Here is a 25037-nt window from a genome sequence, read left to right on the forward strand (position 1 = left end):
ACCAAAAGTCAATTGATTTAGCCAGGCCTTCCTTTGCCCTGCCGGTGTTTAGTGCGTGTTCGGCTACGGGGTCGCGGTGGATCTTGACACCCAGGTATTTGAATGTGGTGGGTTCCCATTTGAGGGCTAGAGGGGGGAGGCGTTCTTTCTCGGTCTCGCTAAGGGCAGCCAGGGGGAATAGGCAAGACTTGCTGTGGTTGATCTGGATCCCGGTGCATCTGTGGAACCCATCTAGGGTTTCAAGAATGTAGGGTGGGATGTGTTCGGGATCTTTTAAGTAGAGGAGTATGTCGTCCGCGTACATGGAAACGAGGTGGTTCACTCCATTTATCGTTATACCCTCGTCTCCGTACTCCTGCCTGAGGTATGCCGCCACTGGTTCGATCGCTAAGATGTAGAGCAAAGGGGATAGGGGGCACCCTTGCCGGGTGCCTCTGGCCAGGCTCCATTTTTCTGAAAAGGTGTTATTGGTTCGCACTCTGGCGGTGGGAGTGGTGTAGATGAGTTTGACCCAATTCCTGAAAGCCGGACCGATCCCCATCTTGGATAGGGCGGCGTAGAGCCATTTCCATCGGACCGAATCAAAGGCCTTAGAGGCGTCGAGTGACACAACTGCGTATTTGCCGGGTATGCTGTTTGTGCTGTGTATGACGTGATGCAGCCTGCGCAGGTTCTCTGAGATGGAACGGCCCTGCACGTAACCCGTTTGGTCCTGGTGTATGAGGTGTGGGATGGCTGCTTGAAGCCTTCTGGCCAGTAGTGCTGTAAGGATTTTGTTATCTACGTTTAGCATGGACAAGGGGCGATACGAGCCGCAGTCAGTGCTATCTTTGTCGTATTTGAGTAAAGGGATGATGGTGGCTTCAGCCAGGGAGTCGGGGAGGTGGCCTTTTTCGTACGCATCGTTGTATACTTTGGACAATAGGGGGGCTAGTATGTCCTCGTAGGCTTTATAAAATTCACCTGGGAGACCGTCAGGTCCCGGCGTTTTCCCAGAGGGCAGTGACCTGATGGTGGCCGTGACCTCGTCTGGGGTGACAGGGCCTCCGAGGGGGTCTGCCAGGTAGTCTTCCAGGCAAGGGAGCCTGATGATGTCCAGGACATCTTCAATTGCGGAGTCTTGGGTCAGGGCGGGATCGGAATAGAGGGTTTGATAATATTCCTTGAACGCGGCATTGATCCCCACTTGCGTGTGGAGGGTCAGGCCGTCTGTGTTACGGATAGAGCAGATGGGGTGCCTGGGGGTTTCCCGCTTGTAAAGCCACGCAAGTAGTTTCCCGGGTTTATCGCCTAGGGCGTGGTTCCTTTCAGTGTATTTGTTAAAGCTTAGTTTCCCCAGTGTCTCCCAGTGTGTCAGGCATGTCTTTTTGAGTTCGATCAATTTGTGCATATGGGCAGGGTCAGGGGATGGTGTTGCTTCGAGGGCTTGGAGTTCGGCTTCGGTGTACGCTAGTTGGGACGTGATGAAGTTTAGGGCCCCTCCAGCGGCGGCTATCATTTCCCCCCTTGTTACCACTTTATAGGCTTCCTATGCAGTACTTATGTGTTGGACACTATCAATGTTGGTTTGCCAGTAGTGTGTAGTGCCCTCCCTGATTTGTTAATTAAAGGCTTTGTCTAGTAGCGCTTCGCTTCTCAGTTTCCATGTCGGGATGGGGGGTCTAGGGGCTGTGATCGCCCATGAGGTCATCAGGGGGGAGTGGTCCGATAGCACTCTGGCCAGGTACTGCGTGTCCTCAAATCTGGCCGCATGCTCTTCGCTAACGAACAAACAGTCTATTCTGGTGTGAACCTTATGTGGGGGGGAGTAGAAGGAGTAGCCTCTGGTTTCGGGGTTTTGTGCTCTCCACAGGTCTTTCAGGGCGTATTGCTGAGTGAGGGCGTTCAGTATTCTGGCGGGTGGGGAGGGGTCGCCATGCTTACCATCCGATCTGTCTACGCGAGGGTCAAAGGTGCAGTTGTTATCGCCTCCCCATATTGTTATGCATTCGTTACTCGGGGACAGCCGGGTGTACAGCGAGCGAAAGAAGACAGTAGCATCATGATTCGGGGCGTAGGTACAGATCAGGCGCATATCACGCCCTTCTATGGTGCCCTGTACCAGGGCCATTCTGCCTTCATTGTCCGTTTTGGTGTGGGTCAGCGAGACAGGGACTGAGGGGGCAATCCATATGAAGACTCCTCTGGAGTATGTGGAGTACGAGGAGCCCACCAGGGTACCTCTCCAGACTTTGGCCAGCGCTGCTAGCTTGGGGGCGCTTAGGTGGGTCTCCTGAAGGAGGGCGATTCCGACTCTGGCGTTTCATGTAGGCGTGGATGCGGCGCTGTTTGATGTAGCTATTTAGTCCCCTGACGTTCCAGGACATGACTCTGATCTTCTCAGCCATAGTCTGGTTGTGGTCGTGGGGCTGTGGACAGTCTGAGGTTGAGGTATTTAACAAACTTGGTCAGCCTGGTGGTGATTCCGTTGCGCGTGGTCCCGGTCTGGCGTGTGGAGAACTTAAACTGAAATCCCAACTTGGGGTTCCCCCCGTGAATAATAACGTCTAACTTAACTTTAAACACAACACGTCTAGCGAGGTTACCCTTGCTCTGACTTTCCCGTTTCTGCCCCATCGGACCTGGGTCTTCCGGTGCCCTACGGGCGGGTGAACTCACCCAAACTAGCCTGGGGGTAGGGGAGGGGTTGCCTCCGGGGATGTTATCAAGAGGTACACCGTGTCCGGCGCCGCTCCGGTACCATCAGTGTCACCGCCATTGCTGGCGTGTTACTTTGTGATTGATGGGTGCTGTCCATGAGAAGTGAGGAAGGGACCATCGCTGCAGGCGGCTAGGGTCTGCGTTGCTTCAGTTCAATGTTTGGGATCTGTTCTCTGTCCATCCATTCGCAGGCCTCTGCGGGGGTGTCGAATAAGTGTGCCTTGTTGTTGCGCAGGACTTTCAGTCTAGTCGGGTAGAGGAGTAAATAGCGCAGGCCTGCGTTCTTAAGTCTAGCTTTGGTGTGATGGAACTGGGCCCTACTCCTTTGAACCTGCAGGGTGTAATCAGGGTATATTGCGATCTTTGCAGCGTCCCTCTGTATAGAGCCACCCATTCTGGAGAAGGCCAAAATGGTTTCCCTGTCCTTGTAGTTGAGGACTGTGATGCTGGAAATGCATCAGAGGGGCAGGGCCTTTGAATCCTTGTCCTTTACTGCTTTTTATCGTGTGTTCTGTCGTGTTTTCTGCCCAGGAGTCCATGTGGGACTCCTGGCAGTGCAGCTCTCTCTTTTGGCTTGGTGAACAGACCCATGGGATACCCTTATGGCACCCATGGGTAGGGGTACAACCCTGTGCCCCTAGTGTATGTTTTTGGGCACTTGTGGGTGGCCCACAGAGCAGGGTATGGGCTGGTGGCAGCTCCATGCTGAATTTGACAGGTGCTCTGGGTGTCCTCCATTTTGGGATACCCAGGCCCTGCCATTGGGATCAGTTGATTCCTGATAGGAAACAAGATGGCCCCTGTAGCCTCTTGCTTTCTATTGCCTGTTACCTTGTGTTCCCAAAGTCCTGAGAGGCCCTGACTCTGTCCCTTCCCCCTGACTGGCTGTTGGGTGGAAGTTCCATATATGGTGTTGTTGTGAAGGCCCAGCTAGACTGACTGGAGCCTTCCCAGTCACTGTATGTTGTGGGTACCTCCTGTGGGTGGGACCTGTGTAAATGGAGTGTGTGACCAATATACACTCCTTGTTGTGGTTGTCTGGTTTCTGGCATGAGAGACAGAGACTGAGACAGTCCTGCCCGAAACTGGCCTGAATGCAGTGTGTAGTGTTGAATGGCTGGGTACTTGTCCCAATCCACATTCCTTGTTGTGAGTGTCTGAAAGGGAGGAGTGTGGCCTGAATGCACTGTGTGCCTGATTGGCTGACTGACTGCATGAATGCCCTTCTGTATGATTGGCTGCTGAGTGTGTGCCAGCAGTGTGGATGAGAGACAGAATAGTATATCTGGGGACCTCTCACCACTGGTAATTGTTCAGAAGCGTCCTGGAGCTGAGTCTCCACTCTAAGAGTAACTGGAACTGCTGATCCTCGACGTCCAGCTGGAAGAAGAAGACTTGCTGCTGCATTTGCTTCGACCGATCCGAAGGCTGCCGAAATCATCGAAGACTGACCCGAGAGAGGACCTGGTAAGGCGCCCTCTTCCCGTGCTCCGAGGGACCATCGAGCACCGCTCCATCTTCGCCGAAGCGCCCTGGAAGTCAGACCCTCGAAAGGCTGCCGACCCGAGAAGGGACCGCCGAGGAGATCGAAGTGAAGCACCCGGACATCGCCGCTGTCGAAGTCCATTGCCGTCGACCGGGGTTCGCAGGTTTGTGTAACCGCTGGAGGCCCGTCGAAGTTGTGTTGCCCAGCCGTGGGAACCACTTGACGCTGTGCCGCCGACGACCGGAGCCGTCCGCTCCTTGCCTAAGAACATTTGAATCGAAGGACTCCCTCGTCCACACCGTTGACCGCTTTATCCTGCCGGAGAAAGTCGAGGACGACCAACGCGCCGAGGAGAAACCTGCCGGTGGGTTTCCCGCCACCCGAAGACTACAAAGACTCGAACGACTCGACGCCCTTGCTGGGCCCCCGTCTTCACGAATCTTTGCGGTCCAGAACAATTGTCGTCGAGGTGCCCCGCACGCCTCCGCCTTGCAGGACGCCAACGCTCCGTCGTCGACGAGCACCGCTTGGGTCGGAGCTGCCGCCTCATCGACGCCGTTCTACCCTGTTTGTTGTCGGACGTTCGACGCCCCGTGTCTCCCGCTTGAAAGGGAAGGCATTCAAGAAGGGCCGTCGATTCCCCGACGCCGAACGCCGAGTTCCTCGACGGACGTTCGACGCCCCGTGTCTCCCACTTGAAAGGGAAGGCATTCAAGAAGGGCCGTCGATTCCCTGCCAAATAGGAGGGAATAAGACTTGCAGAACAATATATGGACTGGGCTTGTGCTATATCTTTATTTTACAGGTTGCCCAGGTGGGGGGATCTCCACACAGAACTGTGTCTAGTGGTAGGGGCCAGTATTCTGCCCATTGCTCAACCGTCTTATTTTCTCTCCTCTCTCTATTGCTGGTTTCACTCTATTGATCTGTATGACATTGTTACAGTATTGTTGATGCACTTTAATGAGATCTAATACAAAGGGTGGTACCACTTTAGAATTGTATATATTTGCCATTGTTGATTTTCCTAAGTACAAAGTGAGTTATTATGATAAGTGTACATAACCTTGAATATTGATTATATAAAGACTGTGTTCTAACCAATACAGTGTGCGGACATTCCTTTGTGGGGGCTTGGGGACTACACTGTACTTAAGAACCAGCCTGCATCACCTCCTGAGAAGCTAGGCCTTGATTGCTCGACCATAGCTACCGAATAGAGAATCTAGGCTGGGGTCCTCTGTGCCTCCCCTCTACCATATAGAGAGCAGAAGTACAGACCACCCCCTACCGGTCCTTTACAAGGACTTCGGCTATTCTAGGTTTGGGTGGGTTCCCCGGAGGGGGCCGCCTGGCTAGGGAGCGGTGGGCTCTTTCTAAGGTGAAGCCCTGTGACAGTTTTCCGGCTCCAATTTCGTGTATGAGGAGGTCCTCGATGTAATTAGTGGGGTTGTTGCCCTCGATGCCCTCGGGCAGGCCGATGATTCTAATGTTATTTCTGCGGGCCCGTCCTTCGGCTTCATCAGCCCTGTCTTCCAGTTTCTTCACCTTTTGCGCCAAAATGTCCACTTCCTTTAAAAGTTGTGTTTTGGATTCAGTGTTGTCTCAAACTTGGATCTCCAGGGCGTCCGTTCTGTTGGCGATGGAGCACACATCCTGCCGCAGTAAGTTCAGGTCAATGGCGACCGCGTCTATTTTGTTCTCCATGGTCTTCTGAAGTGTCCTGATGGCCTCTAGTAGATCGGAGTTGGCCGGCTCAGGCGTCTCGGCGCCCTGCGCCTCTCCAGGGGCGGGAGCCGCCTCTGGCCCAGTCGCTCCGGCGGCCGCGAAGGACTCCATGGTGGTTTGGCGGTGTTTGCTTCGGGCGCCCTTGGTGGTCATGTCCCCGCCGCGAGGCCCCCCAGTCCTCGGCAGGCACTGTGCGGTCCGTGGCCTCTGGTTGTACTGATGGTCTGCTGTCGTGGGAGGGATGCCCGGCGTGGGTAGTCCTGCGTGTGTCGTCGGAGCCGGTACTGCCGGCTAGTGTGGGGGGAAGCTTTCGCGCTCCAAGGGGCCTGTCTCCCGGGGGACGGGCAATGTCAGCGGAGTGTGGGCCCCTCAGCTGCTTGGCAGGGTGGCTAGGTGCAGATCGGCTTTGAGGCCCCTGCCTCGGGTCCAGTGGGAGTGTAGTAAAGGCTGCTCCAGGCGCTCCCCCCCTCCGACTCCTTACCGCTTTCCTTCGTGGTTGCGGGGGTGCCGCCACTGCCGCCCCAGTTTGATTCCCTCCGAGGCAGTTCCGACTCCCCTTCCGACAGCCTGGGGCTCTGGCGTGCAGGCTCGGGCCCCGCGGGTGCAGGCAGCCCTCTTCAGATCACTGTTGGTCGGGCGCCCAGGTTCTTAGCGAGCTCCTTCGAGGTCGGTCGCAGCGCTCCGCTTACAGCGTCGGGCTGGGACTCACAATGGCCGCCATTTTCTGTGTCCGCATGGCGTTCTTTTCTTTTCGACGTTGCGGGCCAACGGAGGGACGCAGGGCTTCCAAACCTCGACAGCGGGCGGATCAGGCTTTCGCACGGCTTGTGTGCGGTTTTCAGATGTTTGTAGTCGTATAAAGCAGTAGTTGGCGGCGGATCGTTAGGCGTATCGCGCGGAGCTGTACCAAACACGTCTATCCTACATGGCGGTTAGCCACGCCCCCCTGGTACCACAAATATTATCAGATCTCATTAGAGTGCATCAACTATAGTGTCAGAATGTCACACAGATCAAATAAAAGGGAAATCAGCAGGAGAGAGGGGAAGGAAAGCAAGATGGGTGAACCTTTGATAGAATACAGGCCTCTACCAAATAGGCACAGTTCTGTGTGGAGATCCCCCCACCTGGGCAACCTGTAAAGCAAAGATGTATCACAAGCCCAGTCCATGTATTGTTTTATGAGTCTTATTTCCCTCTACAATAGTTCTACAGCCCCAATATACCTGGAATTGTAGCGTTCATCGACAGGAAATCGATGGCCCTTCTTGAGTGCCCTCCCTTTAAGGCAGGAGTCACGGGTCGTCGAACGTCCGACGGAGAACAGGGTGAACTACGGCGGTGAGTGGCAGCTTCGTTCCTAGCGGTGTTCGTCGACGATGGAGCGTTGGCGTTCTGCAAGGAAGAGGCGTGCGGGGCACCTCGGTGACGATACTTCTGGACCGCAAAGAGATGATGAAGAACTGTGGCCCAGCAAGGGCGTCGAGTCGTCAGTGTCTCTGTGGTCTTTAGGTGGCGGGAAACCCACTGTCGGATGCTCTTCGGCGCGTCGACGGTTGGGTCTTCTCCAGCAGGATAAAGCGGGTGGCGATGCAGACGAGAGCATCCTTGGATCAAATGAAGTTCTTAGGAAAACGGGAGCACAGGGGCTCCAGTCGGCGACGGCGGTCGTCGACAGTGGCGGACAACAGTCCAGGCGCTTCTCTTTGGGATTCCGCTGCAGTCGCCGTCTCCGGTCGGCAGCCTGTCGTAGGTCTGTCTACCAGGGAGCTTTGGCAAAGATCAGCTGGTGCACGGTGGTCCCTCGCAGCTCGGGAAGAGGGTGCCTTACCAGGTCCTCTCTGGGTCAGTTCTTGGAGACATAGCAGCTTTCAGATTTTGAAGGAGAGCAACAGCAATTCTTCTCTTCCAGCAGGGCTTCAAGGTTAAGCTTCAGTTTCACTCCAGTTACTCTTCAGCTTCTGAACACGAATTCTAGCAATGAGAGGCCCCCAGATATACTAGTTGATCTCCCATTCTGCTGGGTCACACTCAGGCAACCAATCGGTCAGAAGGGCATTCATGCAGGCAGGCATCAAATCAGGTGCATAGTGCATTCAGGCCATTCACTCCTCTCCATACACTCACAACAAGTTATGTGTATTGGGACAAGTACCCAGCCATTCAACACTCCACATTGCATTCATACCAGTTTCGGGCAGGGCTGTCTCAGTTATTGTGTCAAACACCAGATACGAGACACCCACAACACAGAATGCATATTTGTCACACACTCCATTCACCCAGGTCCCACCCACAGGGTGTACCCACAACATACAGTCACTGGGAAGGCTCCAGACAGTCTGGCCTGGACTTCACAACAACACCATCTATGGAACTTCCACCCAACAGCCAGTCAGGGCGAAGGGACAGAGTCACAGCTTCCCAGGACTTTGGGAAAACAAGGTAACAGGCAATAGAAAGCAAGAGGCCACGAGGGCCATCTTGTTTCCTATCAGGAATCAACTGATCCCAATGGCAGGGCCTGGGTATCCCAAAATGGAGGATACTCAGAGCACCTGTCAAATTCAGCATGGAGCTGCCACCAGCCCATACCCTGCTCTGTGGGCCAACCACAGGTGCCCAAAAACATACACTAGGGGCACAGGGTTGTACCCCACCCATGGGTGCCATAAGGATATCCCATGGGTCTGTTCACCAAACCAAAAGAGAGAGCTTCACCACCAGGAGTCCCACATGAACCCCTGCATGCAAAACACGACAGAACACACGATAAAAAGCATTAAAGGACAAGGATACGGAGGCCCTGTCCCTCCGATGCATTTCCAGCATCACAGTAACTGTCCAGTTTCCGGGTCTCTTTGGGATAATACCGCTCCCATGGCTATGTTTCACGCATCTGTTTCTACTACATATGGTAGGTCTGGGCGGGGGTGACAAAGAACCGGTGCTGTGGTAAATGCTAGTTTCAGTTTCTGGAAGGCTTCTTCGGCTTCTTTGGACCAATGGAATTTCTTGTTCTTCCTCAGCAAAGAAGTGATTGGGTGAACAATTTGCGAGAACCCAGGAATGAATCGACGGTAGAAATTAGCGAAGCCGAGCACACTTTGTACTCCTTTCGTGGAGGTTGGTGAGGGCCACTGGAAGATTGCGTCAACTTTCCGTGTGTCCATATGCACTCCCTGCTGTGTGAGCATGAAACCAAGAAATTCGACTTTGGTCCCATGGAAGAAACATTTTTCTAGCTTGGCATATAATTGGTGTTGTCGAAGTTTTTCCAAAACTGCTCGGACATGACTGACATGTTCTTCCTTGGAATTGGAGTAGATGAGAATGTCATCTATGTAGGCCAGTGCGCAAACGTCCAATAATTCACGGAGTACATCATTCATAAAGAATTGAAACGCTGCAGGGGCGTTCCATAACCCAAAAGGCATGACTTGATATTCGAAGAGGCCATACTTTGTGCAAAAGGCTGTCTTCCATTCGTCTCCTTTTTTTACTCTCACAACCTGGTAGGCTCCTCGCAAATCCAACTTGGTGTAAATCTGAGCGTGTTTCACTTGATCCAGGAGCTCGGGTATAAGTGACAAAGGGTATCGGTTTTTCACGGTAATCTGGTTGATTGCTCTGTTATCAATTCAGGTCCTCAAGTCCTCCTCCTTCTTAGGCACAAAGAAGAGGGGTGAGGAGGCAGGAGACTTGGATGGGTGGATAAAACCATTTGCCAGATATTGATCCAGGTATATTTAAGATGTTGCTTTTCTTGCTCTGTTAAGGCGTAAATCCGGCTGCAGGGAATTTGGGCTCCGGGTATGAGGTCTATTTGGTAATCGGGTCTATGGGGGGGCAAGATGTGGTAAGGTGCCAGTAAGGCCCAGCACGATACTCTTCTTGGGTCTTTGGTTGATGACGTCTTTGTTGTAGCAGGTGTCGGCGCAGTCTTGAGAAAAGGTCAGAACTCTTTTTCGCCAGTCGATCTTAGAATTATGGATCTCTAGCCAGGGCATCCCCAATATCATCTGGAACTGGGGTGCACCGATGAGATCAAAGATGATGTCTTCTTGGTGTCCATCCTGCAACAGAAGCTTGACTTTTTCGGTACATTGTGTCACCAGGCCGGATGATAACTGAGATCCATCCACTGCCGTGACATTTTCAGATTGCTGCTTTAGTTGAAGAGGAAGGCCTATTTGTGTTCCCAGATCTTGGTCAATGTAGTTTCCCACTGCCCCACTGTCAATGTATGCCTCCAAGGCATGTATCATTGACGGCTGTTTGTGATTTACCAAAAGTACTGGAAGGACTAGATGTGAGGTCTGTGCGCATTCCTTTTTCTCGCTCGACAAATGAACCCCTACGCTTCCCGGGCATTGAAGTTTCCCGAGTCCGGTGTTTCTTCTTCTTTATCGTTGTTTTTATCGGTTGCCCCAACCAATTTCTTGGGAGGTTTCACTGTGCAATCACAGAGGAAATGGCCTGCTTTCCCACAATACAGACAAAGTTGTTGTTGTCTTCTTTTTTCTCTTTCTGCCTTGGTCAGCAGACTCTGTAACCCACCAATTTGCATGTGTATACTTGTGTATGGGCGCGTTACAAATGCCATATCATATCATATCATATCATTGGTTCCAAGTGTTCATGTTGTTTGGTGTGGGTCTCGCAGGGTCGAACAAAATCTGTCCCCCTTCTGTTCTGGCTCGATCCGTTTTCCTATTCTGCAACCTATGGTCAAGTTGCACTGTGAGGTCTATGTAGTCTGCACATCCCTCAGGTGGGTTCACAACTTGCGCCAAAACATCCTTAAGTTCCCCACGTAGCCCTCGATAGAAGAGTGTAGTTCTTTTCTCTTCTGGCCAGTTGGTTTGAGCCACGAGACGATTGAAAGATGCAATGTAGGTTAATAGATTTTGATTTCCCTGTGACAGTAGCTCATTGCCAAGGGCTTGTCCCTTAGCATGTCGGGCAAACAATTTCTCCATCTTGTGTTGGAAACCCCCAAAGTTCTGAAGCAAGGGATCATCTTGGGTTACTAATGATATTGACCAGTCTGCCACATTACCCCCTAGATATGAAAGTACAAATGCCACTTTGGCTTGATCATTAGGAAAGGCTCCCGGCCGGCATACGAAATGTAGGCGACATTGGTTCATGAATATGACGAACTTGTTTGGGGCGCAATTGAAGCGTTCGGGCAGAACTAAGGGCACTGCCCCTGGAAGGACTACCTGAACTGGTGTGGATTACTGTGGTGGAGCAGCGTGGCTTATCCCAGGCAAGGGAACCTGTCCTGCTTGTGTCTGTAGCACCTGCCTTGCTATATCATCGGTTCTTTCCCGTGTTACCATAACATCCTGCCTTAATGCACTGGTCTCTTGTCGTGAGGCATGTCCCTCAGCCCGTAATTCCCCTAGTAGTTTGGCCAACAGATCTATCTCAGGCAACCAATCGGTCAGAAGGGCATTCATGCAGGCAGGCATCCAATCAGGTGCATAGTGCATTCAGGCCATTCACTCCTCTCCATACACTCACAACAAGTTATGTGTATTGGGACAAGTACCCAGCCATTCAACACTCCACATTGCATTCTTACCAGTTTCGGGCAGGGCTGTCTCAGTTATTGTGTCAAACACCAGATACGAGACACCCACAACACAGAATGCATATTTGTCACACACTCCATTCACCCAGGTCCCACCCACAGGGTGTACCCACAACATACAGTCACTGGGAAGGCTCCAGACAGTCTGGCCTGGACTTCACAACAACACCATCTATGGAACTTCCACCCAACAGCCAGTCAGGGGGAAGGGACAGAGTCACAGCTTCCCAGGACTTTGGGAAAACAAGGTAACAGGCAATAGAAAGCAAGAGGCCACGAGGGCCATCTTGTTTCCTATCCGGAATCAACTGATCCCAATGGCAGGGCCTGGGTATCCCAAAATGGAGGATACTCAGAGCACCTGTCAAATTCAGCATGGAGCTGCCACCAGCCCATACCCTGCTCTGTGGGCCAACCACAGGTGCCCAAAAACATACACTAGGAGCACAGGGTTGTACCCCACCCATGGGTGCCATAAGGATATCCCATGGGTCTGTTCACCAAACCAAAAGAGAGAGCTGCACCACCAGGAGTCCCACATGAACTCCTGCACGGAAAACACGACAGAACACCCGATAAAAAGCATTAAAGGACAAGGATACGGAGGCCCTGTCCCTCCGATGCATTTCCAGCATCACAGTAACTGTCCAGTTTCCGGGTCTCTTTGGGATAATACCGCTCCCATGGCTATGTTTCACGCATCTGTTTCTACTACATATGGTAGGTCTGGGCGGGGGTGACAAAGAACCGGTGCTGTGGTAAATGCTAGTTTCAGTTTCTGGAAGGCTTCTTCGGCTTCTTTGGACCAATGGAATTTCTTGTTCTTCCTCAGCAAAGAAGTGATTGGGTGAACAATTTGCGAGAACCCAGGAATGAATCGACGGTAGAAATTAGCGAAGCCGAGCACACTTTGTACTCCTTTCGTGGAGGTTGGTGTGGGCCACTGGAAGATTGCGTCAACTTTCCGTGTGTCCATATGCACTCCCTGCGGTGTGAGCATGAAACCAAGAAATTCGACTTCGGTCCCATGGAAGAAACATTTTTCTAGCTTGGCATATAATTGGTGTTGTCGAAGTTTTTCCAAAACTGCTTGGACATGACTGACATGTTCTTCCTTGGAATTGGAGTAGATGAGAATGTCATCTATGTAGGCAAGTGCGCAAACGTCCAATAATTCACGGAGTACATCATTCATAAAGAATTGAAACGCTGCAGGGGCGTTGCATAACCCAAAAGGCATGACTTGATATTCGAAGAGGCCATACTTTGTGCAAAAGGCTGTCTTCCATTCGTCTCCTTTTTTTACTCTCACAACCTGGTAGGCTCCTCGCAAATCCAACTTGGTGTAAATCTGAGCGTGTTTCACTTGATCCAGGAGCTTGGGTATAAGTGACAAAGGGTATCGGTTTTTCACGGTAATCTGGTTGATTGCTCTGTTATCAATACAGGTCCTCAAGTCCTCCTCCTTCTTAGGCACAAAGAAGAGGGGTGAGGAGGCAGGAGACTTGGATGGGTGGATAAAACCATGTGCCAGATATTGATCCAGGTATATTTAAGATGTTGCTTTTCTTGCTCCGTTAAGGCGTAAATCCGGCTGCAGGGAATTTGGGCTCCGGGTATGAGGTCTATTTGGTAATTGGGTCTATGCGGGGGCAAGATGTGGTAAGGTGCCAGTAAGGCCCAGCACGATACTCTTGTTGGGTCTTTTGGTTGATGACGTCTTTGTTGTAGCAGGTGTCGGCGCAGTCTTGAGAAAAGGTCAGAACTCTTTTTCGCCAGTCGATCTTAGAATTATGGGTCTCTAGCCAGGGCATCCCCAATATCATCTGGAACTGGGGTGCACCGATGAGATCAAAGATGATGTCTTCTTGGTGTCCATCCTGCAACAGAAGCTTGACTTTTTCGGTACATTGTGTCACCAGGCCGGATGATAACTGAGATCCATCCACTGCCGTGACATTTTCAGATTGCTGCTTTTGTTGAAGAGGAAGGCCTATTTGTGTTCCCAGATCTTGGTCAATGTAGTTTCCCACTGCCCCACTGTCAATGTATGCCTCCAAGGCATGTATATTTGACGGCGGTTTGTTATTTACCAAAAGTACTGGAAAGACTAGATGTGAGGTCTGTGCGCATTCCTTTTTCTCGCTCGACAAGTGAACCCCTACGCTTCCCGGGCATTGAAGTTTCCCGAGTCTGGTGTTTCTTCTTCTTTATCGTTGTTTTTATCGGTTGCCCCAACCAATTTCTTGGGAGGTTTCACTGTGCAATCACAGAGGAAATGGCCTGCTTTCCCACAATATAGACAAAGTTGTTGTTGTCTTCTTTTTTCTCTTTCTGCCTTGGTCATCAGACTCTGTAACCCACCGATTTGCATGTGTATACTTGTATATAGGCGCGTTACAAATGATATATCATATCATATCATATCATTGGTTCCAAGTGTTCATGTTGTTTGGTGTGGGTCTCGCAGGGTCGAACAAAATCTGTCCTCCTTCTGTTCTGGCTCGATCTGTTTACCTATTCTGCAACCTATGGTCAAGTTGCACTGTGAGGTCTATGTAGTCTGCACATCCCTCAGGTGGGTTCACAACTTGCGCCAAAACATCCTTAAGTTCCCCACGTAGCCCTCGATTTAGAGTGTAGTTCTTTTCTCTTCTGGCCAGTTGGTTTGAGCCACGAGACGATTGAAAGATGCAATGTAGGTTAATAGATTTTGATTTCCCTGTGACAGTAGCTCATTGCCAAGGGCTTGTCCCTGAGCATGTCGGGCAAACAATTTCTCCATCTCGTGTTGGAAACCCCCAAAGTTCCGAAGCAAGGGATCATCTTGGGTTACTAATGGTATTGACCAGTCTGCCACATTACCCCCTAGATATGAAAGTACAAATGCCACTTTGGCTTGATCATTAGGAAAGGCTCCCGGCCGGCATACGAAATGTAGGCGACATTGGTTCATGAATATGACAAACTTGTTTGGGGCGCAATTGAAGCGTTAGGGCAGAACTAAGGGCACTGCCCCTGGAAGGACTACCTGAACTGGTGTGGATTACTGTGGTGGAGCAGCGTGGCTTATCCCAGGCAAGGGAACCTGTCCTGCTTGTGTCTGTAGTACCTGCCTTGCTATATCATCGGTTCTTTCCCGTGTTACCATAACATCCTGCCTTAATGCACTGGTCTCTTGTCGTGAGGCATGTCCCTCAGCCCGTAATTCCCCTAGTAGTTGGGCCAACAGATCTATCTCAGAAGTTTCCATAACGCCCAGGCAGAGAGTTGTTGAGGCTTCGCGTTCTGTTACGCTCACCTGGTCTCTGTGGATGTGTTGGGGGTAGGTTGCATCCCTCCCTGGAGTTAGATCTCCCCCTTCTAGTTTCGTCCCCTACGGATCAGCTATGGGCGGCGATAATTGGTGGCACTACTCCTGCGTGGATATGGGAATACGTGAATGCGCTGATAGGTGACTGTGGTATCTCCCAACCCCTTCGACCCAAGGTTCGATTTCTGTGGGAACGTACTTGCCCATAAGGCTCACCTGGTAAATGTGAATAATGAGCTCTCCGTCCTGCTACTTCTGGCAAGGGCGCTTGTTGATGGAATCTAGTTCCTTCACTGATTCCTGAGTAATAGTCCAGTCTGGCTGCGACTATGTTCCTCTTTCTGCTTTCTCTCAATGTCTTTTGTCTTTTCCCCTCTTTCTGCATTCTTTCAATGTCTCTTGTCTTTTCCCTCTTTCTTTTCCTCTCAAATGTCTTGATGTTATTGCTCTCAAAGTTGTTGCTTTGCACTGAATAACTTTCCTCTCTGTTCCCCCCCAAATAGGTGGAAATGCGGGCCAACAACGGCTGTGGAGGCACGGAACACGGCTGAGCGGAAGATGGATGCGACCGCGATGTCCAGCAGCAGGTGAGTGATGGCTTTAGGGAAGGCGCAAGGTTTAATGGGAGCGTGCCCCTTAACGTAATGACTGTTAAGTGTCTAACCTTGTCTTTTGCCTTTCTTTTGCAAGTGCTGCGAGTTTGGATGGAGTGCATCATGCCGCAGTGCCTAGATGATGCTGTATGCATTCCGAGGTGTTTGCCGGTGAGCCGCGTTGCCAGGAAGAAGATGCCTGCGCTCCGAGATGTTTGCAGGTGAGCCGCAGTGTCAGGAAGAAGATGTCTGCGCTCTGAGATGTTTGCAGGTGAGCCGCGCTGCCAGGAGGAAGCGTACAGGTGAGAGCAGGATTCTCCAATGGTAAGTATGGATGAAGATGGCAGGATCTCTCTAGGTAAGATGAATCCCAGGCGACGGTGAGCGTTATGCTGCATGGAGGTGCAGAATAACGCAAAGCGTGTGACTTGGGGTTGGGCTGGCTTTTATAGCTGAGCTCTTAAGGCCACTCCCCCTAGCACAATCCTGTATGCCACACCCCGCCACTCCTAGAAGTTGCACGTGCAGATGCAGATGGAGACCACACCCGGACTAGTTACACACAAATGAGAGTTCTTTTTTTTTTAAATGAACACTGTCTTTATTTCAATCATTTCAAAACCGTCAATTAAAATAGCAAAATAAACATGAATGAGAATAGAGAAATTGAGGTTGTCGATCGATTACATTTTTCATCTATGGATTATATTTTTCACATAATAAAAAGACATTTGACCTTTTGTGTTGGTAATGAGCGACAACATTTTAGACTTCTTAAATGTAAGACAATGCTTTTCAATAATCATTTCTGGATATATAAGGACAAAAAAAAAATGTGTATTCCTTATTTTGTCCAGCTGATTTTGGGAATATCATAATCATCAGTAAGGGTATCCAGATGTCTGTTAAAATCCTCAATTCCTTGCTTGTGAGTTTTTGATGCTTTGTTAATATCTTCTCCATTTGCAGCTTTTCTTGCATTTTTTCAAACGCAATTTGTGCTGGTGTTCTCTTATCCAAAGCCACCTTTTTTTTCTCCTCTTCATTTCTCATACTTGCCATGTACTGTTCCGTCATCTTATTCTTTTCCTTATATTTTGTCTTCTTCTTCTTGCCAATAGCCATCCCTGCAGCCCCCTTTAGGTGCAGAGACCCCCTTTGCACTGTTTCGTATTCTGATATTCTTCTGGTGCCTGGACCTGTGCTGCCGCCGTCGGTATCCTTCCTTGTTGACAAACGCTTCCACAAATGAGAGTTCTTGAGAGTATTCCTGCCATAATAAATGAGTTCCTGTTCCATTCTAATCACTTCTGCCCATAATGGAAATGTCTTGTTTAAGTCTTTCCATAAGCCTGGCGCCAAAGGCACCAGGACTGTGTCCAACTAGGCCCCCATGTATAAACTTCGGAAAAGGATGTGCGTGACCCATGATGCCCCCTGCTCCCTCCACTTGATGGTGCCACTCCTGTGATCCTGGGCAAGTGGCCATGACAACTATTGTCTCGTCTCTCTGTCTCGTCTGCCTCGTCTGCTTGCATCCTGCCCTTTTGCCCTTCCCTAGTGTTTTCACTGTGCCCTCCCACCCCCTGTCCTCTTCTCTCCTCTCCCTACCTACTTTATGGTGCTCTCTGTCTCTCCTATCTTTTCTAAATGCTTCTCTATCTACTATGCTGCTCTCCTCCCTAAATCTGGCAGTAAGAAGTTTAAAAAGTACATCCTGGTCTCCAACCCAGGCCTCCCTATCGCTGACACCGATACCAGTGCTTCCACCAGGCAAACCCTCACCGCATCCTCTTTGTCGTTCCCTCATCAGACCTATGGACTCTTCATATGGTCTCTGTGCTTTCTCCTTTCCCTTCTTCTCCCATTAATGGTGGAACCCGGTGAGAGGCCCTCCTGGCCTCTTTCGACTCCAATAAGGTCATCATTAATGTTTACCTGAATGGTACCGTCTTGGTCCAAGGCCCTCAGGCCACCCTTCACCTCTTTGATAGACGCTTCACGCGCCTCATCAATTTCCTTCCTTCTCCTGCTGTCCACTACCTTCCCTCCACAGCTTCTTTGCCCCCCCCCCAGATGTCTCCTCCATGGCTACATTGCCCTCTCCTCCTCCCTATTCTGCCACTCCTCAGGCTTCTTTTACACCTCTGCAGATTGTACCTCTGATATGTACCCGCCCCCGAAAGTCTTTCGAGGACGACAACCTTCTCCACATTGCCACTCTAAATTCTCGCTCAGCTGTTAAACACTCCTCTGACATCTGCCGCCTCCTTGAAGAACTTGACCTCGACATCCTCGGTATCACCGAGACATGGTTCACGGCCAGTCTGGCATGAGCTTTGACACTCTCCTCCTTGACGGCTGGAAGATCCTCTCCGCGCCCAGGTCCAATCGTCCCAGAGGGGGTGTAGCACTGATCTTCTCTGAATGGATTCCTGCCTCTGTCATTCCTATGCATGCCTACTCCTCTTTCAAATGCCTCGTCTGCAGGCTCGCTCTCTCTCCTATCCTTTCCCTTACTGTGGCTACCATCTATCAGCCACCTGGTTAGATCACCTCATTCCTCTCTGAGTGAGCTTCCGTCCTGGTCTCGACCACTCAACTCCTCCTTCTTGTAGACTTTAACATCCACCTGGATGCATCCCGCCCTTCCACTGGACTCTTTCGCGACCTCTGCAATTCTCTCTCACTCTCTATCCTCCCCTCTGGCCCGATTCACTCTGCAGGGCACACTCCTGATGGTCTGATCTCTACAGACCTTCCCCTTTCTATACCTCTCACCCCTCCTCTCTCCTGGAGTGATCACTTTCTCCTTTCCTCCCAGCTCTCTCTCTCCACCCCTCAGGACAAGCCAACTCCAGCACTGCCACCTACCTTCTCAGTCATCTGACCTATGAAGCTCATGTCAGTTGAGGTTTATGCCACCACTTTCTCTCCCCCTCCTCCTCCTCTGGCTGACTCACATCCTGACACAGCCTTCTCCATGCTCCACTCTGCTACTCTGCTATATCTGATACTCTCGATGTTCTTGCCCCTGTCATGAGGATCCGCTTGAAGCCCGAGGCCAAGTGCAACTCCTGGTACAAATCAGACCTCGACACCCTTAAGCACAAGTGCAGAGTGGCTGAGAGGAAATGGCGTGCTTCTGGTACATCCTCTGACAAACTGGCCTGCCGGCTGCTCCAAAGGCAATACCGGCTTTCTGTCTGCACCAAGAAGAGAGACCACATCCAGGTCCGCATCTCTGCATCTAACAACTCGGCTGAGAACTCTTTAAAATCTGCAAGGAGCTGGCCAATCCTACTGCAGTCTCTACCACTCTTGTCCCCTCCCAAGCCCTCTGCACGGCCCTGGCTTCTCATTTCATCTCTAAAACTCAGGACATCCTGTCCTCTCTCTCTTCCTCTCCACCTCCTCCCTCTACTCCCTGCTCTTCCTCTGGCCCTTCTTCGGCCTCCTATCCTCCCTCCTTCTCTGCCTTTCCCCTGTTCTCCCCAGACAAGGTTTCTAGAAAAGTCTGATCTATGAAAGTCTCGTCAAAACAGGTTCACCTATGTTCCTCCAAAACCATCAAGGACCACATTGACACCCTGTCTCCTGCTCTGGCTGACTTTTGCAACCACTCCTTCGCCACTGGAGTCTTCCCTTCCTCATGACGCACTCCCTTGTGCACCCTCTTCTTAAAAAACCCTCTGCCGGCCCGTCCTGCCCGGCTTACTATCGCCCAATCGCCATCACTCCTTTCCCGGGCAAACTCCTAGAAAAGCTGCCCATCTCCCAGCTTAATCTTCACACTGAATCTGTTGGTTGTCTCCATGACCGTCAGTCTGGCTTCAGAGCTGCCAGAACCACAGAAACTGCTCTCCTGAACATCCGTGAAGACCTGCTCTTCAACCTCGATTCCAACACCCCCTGTGTCCTCATCTTATTTGGGGCCTCATTCCGAGTATGGAGGCAGTCATGGCACTATTTGCGCCATGACTACCTCCCATACCGGGGCCGGGTCTGACCTGGTTCAATGGGGACTTACCGGTCCATTCCAACTCTGGAGGGACCGGTAAATCCCCATTGAAAAATCCATTCCCCATCCCCATTTGAGCCCCGATAGGGCTCAATGGGAATGGGGAAGTAGCTAATAACGGTACCGCACCTTTATTAGCTCTCTGGTACCCTCGGAATAGGGCGCAAAGGAATTACCTACACCAATGTCCTTAACGGTGCCCAGTATCCCTTTGCGCCCACCTCGGAATGAGGCCTTTGATCTCTCCTCAGCCCTTGACACGGTCAACCATGTTATCCTGCTCAACTGTCTTCGTGATAACCTGGGTATCTACCTGAAGTGTTTCCCACGGGTCTGACCTCTCTCCCTGGCTGTTCAACCAATACCTGGCGGTGTCCAGACATTTGGTCGACCTAAACTGGTCGAATGACATTTGGTCGACGCAATTTGGTCGAAACCCAAATGGTCGAATTTTTTTTTTTAATTATATATTTATTTTTCGGGTTTTTGTTTTTTATAAAAATGGGTTTTTAGAAAAAAAGGGGGTTGGGGGGGACCCCCCCCAAAAAAAAAAAAAAGGGTGAAAATAAAAAAAAAAAATATTCGACCATTTGGTTTTCGACCAAATTGGTTCGACCATTTGTCTGGTCGACCAATTTTTTTCGACCAAATGTCTGGTAACCATACCTGGCACTTCTTGCCCACCGCATTGCCGCTCTCTGCCCCAACTTTCAGTGCTATGCGGATGACACTAAACTCATTTTCAGGCTCCCTTCCGCCACTTGTTCGCCTTCTCTCATCTCTGACTGTCTGTCTGCTATCCAGGAGTGGTGTGCCGCCAATGATCTCTGCCTTAAGGCCAGTAAGACCGAGATTCTCCTCATCGGCACACCTGCTCCCTCCTTTCCTGTCACTCTCTGGCCAGCCTCTCTTGGCCCTCTTCCTGCTCCCACCTGTGAGGCTAAAAACCTCGGGGCCATCTTCAACTCCACACTCTCCTTCCCTCCTCACATCTCTGACGTCTCTAAGAACTCCCTCAGGGTCAGTCGCTTCTCCAAGCAACGAGTTGGTAGTAGATCTCTTTCTTCGGATGAGGCCTCCCGCTGGAACAGCCTTCCTGCCTCCCTGAAACTTGAGGAGAACCATCTCCGGTTCCAGAAGCACCTCAAAACCTTCCATTTTTGCTTCGGCTTTCTCTCCTCCTCTCCCTGGCTGAAACTGCACCAGTCACCTGGATACCCTCTGATCGCGGGCCCAGGTTCCCTCCAGTTGCACACCTGCACTGCCTCCCTGACAACCCGTGCACTTGGGGAGTGTTTTCTGTATCCGTACAGTCCCCTGCCTGCACTTGGCAGCTGATGTCTGCACTTCCACTTACAACCAGCTGACTGCACCTTTTACTTATTGATTTTATTTATTTATTTTTGTCAATCCCATGTACTGCACTGCCACCTCTCCCCTCCCACCACACTTTTTCCCTTCCCCTTCCCCTTTCCTTGCGCGATCTCAACGTCACCTGGCCTAGTAAGATTGTTGTCTCTGTCTCCCCTCTTTTCCTCCTCCCTTGCCTCGTCGCGCCTTGAAACACTTGTGTATGGGCGCGTTACAAATGCCATATCATATCATATCACCCAAAAATCATTTAGGAGGTAAATATATCAGAGAACTTGTCACTTTTCCCGGGGTATTGGAATGGGAGGAGACAATCATCATAATGCACGTGATCCCTGGAAAGAAACAGAACAGCAATGGTACTCAGTAACTTTGATGGAAACCACTGGTTCTCTCTAACTTATCCCCCACTAGGATTCCACTTACTGTTTAGCTTGCACAGATAAGTGTAGGCCTTTCTCTCTAAGAGAGAGAGAGAGAGAACGAAGCTGTATTTATCGGAAAAACATTCAAATGCTTTACAAAGAAATGTTTTTCCATGATGAAATGTTGGTATACACTAAAGATCTACTTGAGCACACTGAAGTGCTAGAAACTTTATTGCAGGTATGACAGACACAACAATTCACATTGAAAGAGGGAGATACTGGTTTTGACACTAGTAGAATAATGAAGCCACACCCTGACAAAGGGAGAAATAAGACTACGGAATGCTTGGTAAACACTGTTGAGTTGGTTCCACACCCACATTTAAATAAGATGAATTTCTCGAGTGTTGTACCAAGTTTCTAGTAAACCTTTCTTCACTTATAGAACCATTCTGAAGACTTCTGAAAACAGACTCGACCTTTGAATGGAAAGGCATACACTGATAAACATTTGAACGTCCCAAGACCTCCATCATCAAAGCTCCTATCCTTGCTTTATTTGTTACAAAGGAAATGTGGATATTAATGGTGGATGCTAGGTGCATTCCTCACTCAGGCAACCAAACGTTTACAAGTGACAATAGTACTTGCATTACAATTGCTTACTGGGCAATAAACAAATTATTTGTTAATGGAATGCTAAAATCATGTGTTCACCTGGTTGGCAGAACACTATGAGCAACTGTCTATAAAAGATACACGGAAAGAATTTCACCAAGATTGCCCCACATTGCATCTAGATTAGTACCAGAGAATACAATTCAGGCCATAGTAACTGGATTGTAGTTTGCCTATGTTTCCCAGATTCCTAATATAATGTAATGAGGAGAATGAAATGACAGAATGTTAAACCGTAGAATGTTGCTTACAAGTGGTTATTGAGTGACCAAAGAACAATGAAGCGTATGGAAGGAGGAGGTACCATACTTCAGCTAGTCAAGAACTATGTCAAAGGATTGAGTAGTATAATGACTATAGAAATCCTGTGACCATATGTCCACACTGGTTCTAAACTGGTTCTGAAAGAAGACTGTTGAGGAGAGGAGATAAATGTTTATTGCCACAAAATGTTTACTGCCACATGAGTAACTAACAGTAAAAAGCTTAGAGAACGTATATGTCCATCCACTTGCCCATAGTATTTTGGGGAACATCTGTTTAATGGCGTGTTGAAAGACAATGGGCCTCATTACAGGCCAGGCGGTCCGGAAATAACGGTGGCTTTAAACCCGCCACCACCGTTGTTTCCGGACCGCCTGATCCCGACTCCTGCAGGCGGGAGGTGATGTTCCCGCCAGTGTTGACCTGGCGGGTTTAACACCACCCGCCTGCAGGCGGACGAGGAAACACTGGCAGAATCATGAGATGCTGTCGGTGTTTCCATGATCCCCATTCCCATTGAGTCCCATAGGACTCAATGGGAATGGGAATTTACACCATTCCGCCTCCATGATTCCCGGAAAACCGGGCTGGTAATGCCCCGGTAATTCCGGGAATCACGGAGGCGGAATGGTAATACAAGTCTGGCGGTAACCAGGCGGTTTTACCGCCTCGGTTACTGCCGGACTCGTAATGAGGCCCAATGTACAGCTTTTTATATACAATTTCCTCTTGGACGGTATACACACATGCTCCATTCACATAGGGCACATCCTCATCACAGCATAGTTAAATCTCCTGTTGAAGTGATGAGTAGAAGAAACACCAGAAACATGAGGGTTCCACACTAGATGGATGAATAGTTCTCCAGTCCTAAGGGGTAGAAGGCAGATTCCGTCATATCAGGACACAGAGTCGTAGAATCATATAAGTTGTACAAGGACACGCAGGTTAGTTTCGGACATACCAAACAGAGTGTATTCAAGGAAGGTCATACTACCATATAATATTCACGGGTGAATCTAGAATCGGAAAAATGATCCAAGTTAAAGATGTATTTAGGTCTGCCGTCTGAACAGAGTATAGTCGATAGTGGAATATAAATGTTCTTGCTTGAAACACAACTATTCTAGCCAGAGTAATACATTACTGTAAGGTTCCATCTAAACCATCAAACATTCCAATATGGCACATTTCATCTGCAGATTACTTACTTTTCATCACCCAATATTTTTGATTAGGATCTTCAGTTACAACTGGAAGAATTTAAGACATTATCTGATAATGAAATGAAGCAGCAGGAAAAAGAGAAAGAAATTCTCAAAGGAAAACTGAAAGACTCTTCATTTGAGGTAAAGTTGAACTTATATTACACTGATTTGTGAATTGTAATGTATATTCTCCTTAAGAAGGTTTTTCTTCTCCTAACTGTTTGCTGCCATGGTGGACACATGTAAATAGAGCTGTGTATTAATCACTTGAGGAAACATAACAGAAGACATGTGCCAATGTGTAATAAGGAATTATAAAAGAAAGAGCAGCATCTAAGGTGACCCTCAGCATCCTTGATGCTTAGGAATTAGTCTCCTACACACGTGCGACCTGGACAGACAATTCTCTGCCCTCCTTTCACACCCCTCTGAAATTCATGACTATTTTAAGAGTAGGAAAAAGAATCAGCTGGGGTATAATAGTGGATTCTCTTGATCACAAGAGGAGGGTTTTGCTTGGGAATGGTATGATGCAGTGTGCCTTGAATTTGAGTTACAGGCCAGTGGCAAGCCACTACGAAGCACCCAGCGAAGGCCTGATGTCGTGAAACATCCTTGTATTGGGCAGGAGTCATGCAGCTGCATTTAACTTTTTCCGAGTCATAGTCTGGAAATAAACACAGAGAACACAATTGTCCTTTAGTGAAATCAAGTGGAAATTATGGCATTGACTGTGGAAAAGTAACCGGGAAATGGTGAGAACAATGAGGTTACCTTTGATCTGTAAGGGGGAAGACACCACGAGTTTGGCAGTAACCCTTAAATGGGACGGACACTATTACCGCCGCATTTAACGGTCCGCCAAATCACGGTTTTGGCGGATTTACCCCCAAATTTGCTGATTTTGCCAATTTATGGCGCTATTACCGCAGGTGTAATAGCGCCGAACATTCCCCATTGGGCCCAATGGGGAATGAGGAATTCCCAAATGGGCCCAATGGGGAGTGGGGACTTACCGTTCCACCAAACCTGTGATCCGGTGCTAATAGTGCTGGGGGGGTTTGCCGGTAACGCTAATAGCCCCAGCGGTATTACCGTCGGGGTTACCGCCCAACTCATGATGAGGCCCAAGGGCTAGAATCATCATTAACCTCAGGTATCAGTGAGACCTGAAAATTGTAAGGAAGGCATGGTATCACAAGTATTAACACTGATACAATGGATACAATTTGTAAAACCTTTATTGAAAATGTTGGGATTGGAGAAATTCCTATTTTGCCCTATAACTAAGATAGGAGTAGTCTCGAACATCAAACGATAAACAAAACAGCCCTAGTGGAGTCTTTCAAATCAAAATGGCCTTTGCTAACAAAACCTTATGCTGGCCCTATCTTTTGTACAAAAAGTGTAAAAAGGAGAAAGGTATGCAAAAGGAAAAATCAGTGTTCAAATGATAATGTGGGTGAACCAGCTCTCCTCCCCACGTTAGGCCTCACAGAGTAAGGCGATCCTTGTAGGCAGGATGACACACTCTGGCTCGGTTTCTAACACAATACACAGATAAAATACACAGTTAAAAACCGTGGATCGAGGCCTGCCTGGCCTTCCACGTTAAGGTCACTTTCTATGACTTCTAAAATAGTGTTACAACCAAAACATTCACAAAGATCACCCTCTGCCGGGCTCAGACCTTTCACCACACAGT

The 25037-nt window shown here is 49.6% G+C and overlaps 1 protein-coding gene and 1 pseudogene across 2 annotated transcripts in view; one reads left to right on the forward strand and one right to left on the reverse strand.

Moving 5' to 3' along the window:
• The window catches only part of FAM184B (family with sequence similarity 184 member B), an 805260-nt gene that overhangs the window by 224629 nt on the left and 555594 nt on the right, over positions 1-25037 (forward strand). For both annotated transcript variants that reach the window (XM_069631907.1, XM_069631908.1), the window contains exon 6: positions 23363-23473. In XM_069631907.1, coding sequence (XP_069488008.1) covers positions 23363-23473 — 111 coding nt within the window. The remainder of the gene's footprint in view (positions 1-23362; positions 23474-25037) is intronic.
• Positions 16252-16721, reverse strand: LOC138515698 (protein FAM32A-like; annotated as a pseudogene).

This window comes from Ambystoma mexicanum, chromosome 6q, assembly GCF_040938575.1.
Source record: "Ambystoma mexicanum isolate Mex_15411 chromosome 6q, UKY_AmexF1_1, whole genome shotgun sequence".
NCBI lineage: Eukaryota > Metazoa > Chordata > Amphibia > Caudata > Ambystomatidae > Ambystoma > Ambystoma mexicanum.